The sequence below is a fragment of the Chrysochloris asiatica genome, unplaced genomic scaffold (genome assembly GCF_000296735.1).
Source record: "Chrysochloris asiatica unplaced genomic scaffold, ChrAsi1.0 scaffold00050, whole genome shotgun sequence".
In the NCBI taxonomy this organism is placed as follows: Eukaryota; Metazoa; Chordata; class Mammalia; order Afrosoricida; family Chrysochloridae; genus Chrysochloris; species Chrysochloris asiatica.
In genome coordinates, this window is record NW_006408568.1 from 6,809,929 (window position 1) to 6,817,649 (window position 7,721).

Genomic DNA, 7,721 nt, shown 5'->3' on the forward strand with positions numbered 1-7,721 from the left:
CAGATGACGGCACGCCACCCTTGGTTACCAGGCTCTTCCTCTTCCTAGTCCACGAGAAACGTTGTCTTGGGCCTGGTCTGGTCTTCAGGGATCCTGCTTAAGGTGAAACCCAGGATGAGATGAGTGTGGTGTCAGACCACCCGCCTTATGAAATCAGTGGGCTGCAAGGATCCAGGCATAGGATTTAGAAAAGCCAACAGGAGAAAACTTTGGACAAATTCTTAAGAAACTGTAAGTGCTGGCCATCTTTGGGCCCATTCCAGGACAGCCCCCCTCCTGAAGTTACTTGCCTGCTTGAAGCCATGACTGTATTATCTGTCGTCTCCTGGTCCCTCAGAACCCACCTTCCAGGAGGAGGTGAGGTATGAAGAAGCAGCCCGATCTCATCTCTACTCTTTTCTCACTAAAATGCACTGGTGTAGACCTCTGACCCTGCCTCATCCTGAACTAAGAACTTCTCATTCTCTACTGTTTCCTGCCAAGGAGGTGCTTGTCACCTCAGCTGCCTGCCTTCTGAGGAAGGAGCCTTTGCCCACCTTGTCCAACAGTGGGGCCTCACTTCCTTAGGCAGCCCTCTCCCCTAACCTGTTCCATAGCTCTCCACAATATTTGTCTCCCTGGCTCTGCTCCAGTTCCTGCAAGTTGCTGGCACCCGCCCTCCCCCTCAACCACTCAAGCAAACTCCAAGACACCTCCTCTCCTGACATCAGCAGTCATGCCACGGCCACTAGGCTCTCAGGACTATTTTTAGAGACCCTGTGTCTGTCACTGAGACTTTTTTTTCCTGTGTGAAACTCCCCCTCCCATTTTGCAACAACCACCCTGGTAACCTGTCCCTCCCTAGCTCAGGAGACCTTTGCCACTTGGGTGTTCTGTCCCCATGGCTTAGAGACCAGCAGGGGAGCAGCCACTGGCTTTGGGGACCTATTTGCACAGGACAGTTCCTGAATTAAAAGTGTACTTACTTTCTTTATTGTACTTTATTGGTTCATGTTACCGCTGTAGGTTTCTTTGGGAGCACTAATAATACACACCCCAAGCTCAGCCCTGCCCCAGCCAGTGGGCTGCAGAGGACTGCTTCCCGTGTCCCCAGGGTGCCAGGTACTGAGAAACACCCTGGCCATTTCAGTCTTGGCAGCAGCCTACATCTTTAGGGGAAGTAATGGGGGTGGCTGGGTGGGCCCCCCTAGGATTCCCAGTCATCATCATCCTCCTCTCCTGGTGGCTGCTGTGGTGGAGGCAGAGGAGGGATGGAGTCTGACATCCTGGCGAAGGCTCCTCCTGGCCCCTCACTGGCCCCTATCCCAGGTCCTTTCCCCGAGATACCTGACAGGGAAAAGGTGGTTGGTCTGAGGCCACAGTTCACCCAACCCAAGAGACCAATGGAAAAGAAGATACATGCAGCAAATATCCCAAGACCCTCTGCGCCTGCATCCTACCTTTGCGCCTCATGACCAGCTTGTTGAAGAGATCCGACATCAGGTCCCCACCCTGGCTCGTGGCTCTGACTACAACAGCAAAGGCATGGGTAAGGATGGAGGGTGGCACAGGGGCCAACAGGATGTCCACCCTTGGGGCAGCATCCTCAGGACTTGGTCCTGTATACCCTTTCTGTTCACTGTCTCCCTCCCCTCCTCCCAGCGCCACCCTGTGGGACAAAAGGGCAAGGATGAGCAGTCCTACTCTACAGATGAGGGAAGTGGTCCAGCCATTCGAGGGGGCACCGGGACAGTCAGAAGCAGGGCTGGGACACATACTCAGGACTGGTGACTAGGACTCACCTGTAGAATCAAGAGACTCACATAGGACTAAGCTACCCTCTATGTCTTGTCTTTCCTAAAAATACCTCAGGTCTCTGTTATTAGACAACTCTCGACAGAGCCTGAGAAACTGTCTTGTCTGAGCCAAGGAGGCTGTCCACGATCAGCTTAGGAAAGCTCTACTAAGTTGTTCTAAAACCCAAGGCCTAGGCAGGAGGAATAAAGCTGTCAGGTAACAGGGATGGGCACCGAGGGATTTTGGCAGGCTTGCTGGGTGTCAGCTGTCTCATGCTTCTGGGACTGGACAGCACCCTGATGGACTGGTGGTGGTTAAAAGGTGACCCCTTTGTTTGGAGCTCTCCTACAGAGTGGACCTAGACCCTCTCACCTTGTTCCTGCTCCTTCTGCTTCTTTTTCTCCAGCTTACGCTCCTTGACGCTGCGTAGCTTAGCCTTGCCGATGCCCCCAGCCTGGCGGATGGACTCCAGCAATGTGGCCCGACCACTGGAGGGGTCAACCACTTCCTTGGGGGCTCCCTGGACTGGGGCTGGGGTTGGGGCATGGAAAAGCTGCTCAGGCAGGGCTAAACCGTAGGACAGTTTTGCCCAGCCTGGACTGTCATGTGAAACTTGTTAGATAGATCCAGAGCCTTCACCTCAAGAGCCTGACTTGTGAGGAATGGTTTCTCCGTCTTGAAAGAGGAAGACAGTCGGAGCCTGGCTGAAGTCTGCCACTGGGAAGGGAATGGATTCTGGAGATTCCCTCTGCCTGAGCTCAGGAAGTTCACATGTCCAGACCCTCCCTGTCCCTCTCCAACCTCAGCCTGCTAAGGTGGACACTTGTGTGGGTGACTTGTGTTCTGATGACTTATCTGAACACATGGTCCAACAAGGGATACCTGTACCACTTCTGGGTGCCAGAGGCAGACTGGGAGATTCTGAGAACCACTATTTTATGAACCTAAAAGGAGCTCCAGTAGTGTAGTGGTTAGGACCTCAAGGTCAGCAGTTCAAAACTACCAGCTATTCAGTGGGAGAAAGATGAGGCTTTCTGTCCCCGTAAAGATTTACAGCCTTGGAAACCCTGTACAGGGTTGCCCTGAGTCAGAACCACCGTCACCAATGGAGTCTTGGTGTGGCGCTGCAGGATAATGCACTGGACTGCAAGGTCAGTGGTTCAAACTCAGCAGATGTCCTTAGAAACTCTATACAGGGTTGCTATGAGTTGAAACCGACTTGATAGCACTTAACAATGGACTGAGACATTTGAAATTAGAAATACTCTGAAAATCAAGGATTTATGACCACATACCTAAAATAATCCTTTAAGGATGCTGAAATTAAACAATATGAAGTTCAGGTCCCTGAAAGACAACCTCACCCCACCCTGGTGTTGCCCTTACCTGAAGGGGACATGCTGCTCCCACCATCCTCCTGGGAGCTCTGGCTTGGAGGGGCCACAGTCTGGGGTGGGGGTGGGGGTAAGCTGACCAGCACTGCAGGAGCTGGAGGGGGTGGCGGTGGGGGTGGAGGAGGCGGGGGTGCTGTTAGCACTCCATCTTCTAGGTCTGAAATAGAAGTGTGAGCAAGTGTGAGGTGCCTAGGGAAGGAAGGGAGGGGGAAGCTCCCATCCTGGCTGTCAGCTCACCTGGCTTGAATGGCTCAGCTACTTCTGTGTGGAAGGTGGGCAGTTCTGGAATGGTGCCAGGGGCAGAGGGGGCAATGCCGGGGCCCAGATCAGCACTGTACATGAGGTCATCGGCAATGCCAGGCAGGTCAGGCAGGTAGGATGGCACGTCAATCTCGGGTACTTGCCCCAGGTCAGGCACATAGAAGTAGTTTTCTGGAGCCTATAGGATTAGGTAGGACACAGAAAAGTGATATGGGCAGGGCTGCAGGCCTTGGAAGTGTGGTCTTGGGGTGGTTGGGAGCCGGCATGCTGGCTACCACCTCCCCCAGCCCCCAAGCCTCAGTGGGCTCTACCTGTTGCTCCAGCTGCTCTCTCCTGCTGATGGACAAAGGGGCATCGAACAGCTTCTCCTCTGTCTCTGCCCCCAGCATCACATGGGTCTTTGTAACAGCACCAGCCAGGGGGTCCAGGAAGACATACTTTTTGTACCTGCCGGGGTGGAGTGGAGGTCAGGTAACCCATGCTCCTGGTCCATGTCTCCACTTCACCAGGGGCTACAGTTAGTTTGTATTGTGATGAACCGCACTGGCCAGTGCCTGTTTGCCCAGCCTCCCCCACCCTGCTGCACCCCGCCCTCTGGCCGTACAGGTTCTCGGTGGTGTTGAAGAGTAGCAAGGAGCTGACAGAGCTGATGTTGCTGGGAAGACCCCCCAGGCCCTCCTCAGCCTCGTCTTCAGGCTCCGGCTTGGTGTTCACACACACAGGGAAGTACTTCAGCTTCTCCTGGGGGAAGAGAGTGATGAGAGTGGTGGATCTCAGTGGCAAGCCAACCTCCTCACCGCGCAAACTCCTCCTGAGTCTGATTGCCCTCAGCTCTTCCCCACCAGCCAGGGCTTCCACTGTCATCCCTATCCACAGTGGGCGTGGGTGTGTCAGACCTGAAGGGTCCGCTCATCCAAGGGCCGGTGCTTGCTCTGGATCCTGTGCCTGGGGCGTCTCTGGAGGCCAGGGTCCTGAGCCCCTGTGAAGATGGAGCCGTACTCCCTCAGGTGCTCTGGGGCTGGGTACTTGGCACTGGAGAACACCTGTGCACACAGGGACATCTGAGATCCTCTTCCTCAGGGGGCCTGAAAAGACCTAGAGGGCCTGGGGTTTCGAGGGAAACCTGAGGTAGGGCTGGACAGCAGGCCAGGGGCCTGGGGAAATGGCGGGGAGTGGGATTTCCAGACCTGCCCACCAGTCATGGGGAAACAGGGTCATATGAGCTACCTTGATGGCCTTCTTGCTGCCCTTGATCTTCTCAATCTTGGCCTGGGCCAAAGAGACCCTCTCACCAATAGCCTGTAGCTGGTTTCGGCTCAGTTCTACACGCTGGGAAATCCTGCCACAGAAAAGATCACAGAGGCTGGGGGCTGCACCCTGAGCCCCTGCAGCTTCCTGCTCATTCCTGCTTCCACAGACAACTGGAAGAAACGGATCTGTTCTTGGAAATCTTCAAGGTCCATCCAACCACCTGACCCTGAGTTGGTGGCTGGCCAGGCCATTTGAGGGACATGGTTCCTGTCCTCCAGGAGTTTACAGCCTCAAGCAGGAGCAAGCAGAGGGTCAGAATCATTACTATTTACACACACAGCTGTTTACAGATTGCAAAGCATTCTAGACACTCCTCACAACTCATCACTGAAGTAGTGCTTTTCTCTGAACCAGGAGCTCAGAGAGGCTAGTTCACAAGAAACTGTCCCTACACATTATAAAACGTGTATGCGAGTAAATGCACGCTCTGCTACCTGGTTCCCTGTGATCAGTGGGCTCCAGCAACACCAGCCACATTGCAACTCCCTGTATATGCCCAGTGCACTCTGGTCTTGTGGCCTTTGCATCAAGTAGAAGACCCTTCTGTCTCCTGGGTACTCTTCACTTCTCTGAGTTGCCTTCTCAGCACAGCCTTCTGGGCCACAGAATGTCAAAATGCACCTGGCCCTTCTTAGCCCCTTACCCTGGCTTGACTTTTCCTTCACATACCACCTGACATGATGCATCTATGATCTACATGGGACAAAGCTCAGTACCACCTGACCCTGATACTGGCCCGGTGGCAGTGTTCCCAGTGCCTGGGAGGGGCTCTCTGGATGGTTAGGGAATGACTATACCCCATGTGCCTCACTTAAGAGTTTCTACAATTTTCAGTAACAGCTAGTTTGTCCCCACTGCAAAGCCAACTCTGAGTCATGGGCTAGGATGGTTCTTTAATAATCGCCCTCCAGCACCCCCTACCTCCGGGCACCCCAGCCCTGCCCATGACCAGGATGGCCTCCATTCAGAGTGACCACGTCTCTGCATTCTCCTGGCAAGTATGAGCACACATGTGAGGCACGAGAAACATTGTGGAGACAGAGTTGTAAGCTTAGTTCATGGGGTGAGGCAGGAGAATCTGGTGAGAGGGGGGGCCAGGGAACTTTGATGTCGCTAAAAGTTAAAGTAGAACAACAGTCAGGAATCCGGCCCAACCTTCCCATACCCACGTCCCACCAACTCTAGAAGGTTTTGGCCTCCTAGAGAATGCAGCCAGTCAACCAACCTCATAATCCAGGGTTGTCCATCCTCTAGTGATGTCTGCCCTGATTACTCCTGGCTCATCATGGGCAGGAGCGAGGCAGTGGGGCTGCGGGTGGCAACAATACTCAGGGAGAAAAATGGGACAGCGTCCTAACGACAGCGGTGACACCCAACAGAGCAGTGTTCCATCTTTTCAGGCAGGGAGAAGGGCCCACATCCCCAGTCGAGGGAAGCTGGAGCGGAACATGAGGCCTGCCAGTTGACCTCAGGTTCCCCACTCAGCTTCATTCCGGCTATGGGTGCCAAAACAACCTGCAGCAATTACATAACTGCTCCACCAGCAGCTACACTGATGTGGAAAGTGGGAGGGATATCACAAGTGTAGATGGACAAACGCTACTGTGTTCTTATACTGAGCAGACGTCAAGCTTAACAATGATCCCTGGTACAATTCTGGAGTGGGTTAGTAAAGAGAGGGTCTGTAAGCACTTAGAAAAAGGAAGTAGGGAGTCCCAGGGGCCAGCACTATTGGAAACAGCACGATTCTTTTTTTGACAGGGTTATTAAGCTGGTGTATCAAGGGAAAACCATTTTAAATGCTGGGCATCTGGAGTCAGCAAGGATTTTGACGGCTTCTCACAAAATCCCATGGACAAGACGGAGCCATAGGGTGAGCGTACACAGAGGAAAAATCAGAGCTGATGAAGGTCAGCACTGACAGAAACTGATGAAGACAGGAGGGACTTCAGGCCATAGAGAGGTCTCTGGCAAGGCCCTGGCCCAGCCCACCAACACTCCTGGTGAACTGACCAACTCATAGCAACCCTAGACGACCAAGAAGAATGCTATGCATGGGTTTCCAAGACTGTAAATATATATATATTTTCTTAAGGTAATGATTATATTAGAATCTCCATTTTATTTTCTTAAAAATGCACAACATTGAAAAAACATTTTTTAAAAACAAAACATTTTTTTAAATTATCTGTAAAAACTTTGGGCCACTTATATGGTATGGTAAGGAGCTCTGATAGTATAGTGGTTACATGTTGGGATGCTAACTAACCTCAAGGTCAGCATTCGAAACTACTAGCTGTTTTGTGGGGGAAAGATGATGCTTTCTGCTCCTATAAAGATTTACAGCCTCAGAAACCCTATGCAGGGTCGCTATGACCTGGAACAGACCACGGCACACCACCATCACCACCATATTCTTGGCATATTTCTTGACTGACTCTGAGCATTATTAATTTTTTTTCCCCTAATTTTTCGAGTTTGCCTTATTGCAGTGGTTCTCAAACTTCGAAATTCATCAGAATCACCTGAGGGCCTTGTTATAGCAGATAACTGGGCACATTCTCAGAGTTCCTGCTTTAATAAATCTAGGGTATGGTGGATAATTTGTATTTCTCAAAAATTCCCAGGTGATTCTGATGCTACTTCTTTAAGGAGAGAAACACTGCCTTATTGTATTGCAGAGATTGGAAAGCAACAACTCTTATTTTCTAGATTCCCTTGCTGCTAGGGATCTCGATATGAATCAAGTTCCATCAAGTAGATGCCTACTCCTGTGATATGGTGAATGAAAGTAAGGCAGAAGCATGTCTGTGCTCCCTTTGACTGTTTTCTAACAACAAACAAGAGATTGGGGGGTTTCTGAGTCTTGGTGGCAACTATACTTGACATTAACTTGTCCAGTAAGTCTGTAAATCTTTTCAAAAGCACACTGTCACTTCTCCAGGGGAGAGACTAGTGGATTCGAACCATCAACCTGTG

The 7,721-nt window shown here is 51.8% G+C and overlaps 1 protein-coding gene across 1 annotated transcript in view; it reads right to left on the minus strand.

Moving 5' to 3' along the window:
- Positions 1-1,186: 1,186 nt before the first annotated feature.
- The window catches only part of LOC102811752 (WAS protein family homolog 1-like), a 27,963-nt gene continuing 21,428 nt past the window's right edge, over positions 1,187-7,721 (minus strand). Inside the window, exons 2-10 of the mRNA XM_006862698.1 lie at positions 4,659-4,770; positions 4,328-4,474; positions 4,036-4,172; positions 3,743-3,878; positions 3,408-3,609; positions 3,163-3,327; positions 2,149-2,301; positions 1,440-1,508; positions 1,187-1,326 (exon numbers count right to left, since the gene is read on the minus strand). Coding sequence (XP_006862760.1) covers positions 1,187-1,326; positions 1,440-1,508; positions 2,149-2,301; positions 3,163-3,327; positions 3,408-3,609; positions 3,743-3,878; positions 4,036-4,172; positions 4,328-4,474; positions 4,659-4,770 — 1,261 coding nt within the window. The remainder of the gene's footprint in view (positions 1,327-1,439; positions 1,509-2,148; positions 2,302-3,162; positions 3,328-3,407; positions 3,610-3,742; positions 3,879-4,035; positions 4,173-4,327; positions 4,475-4,658; positions 4,771-7,721) is intronic.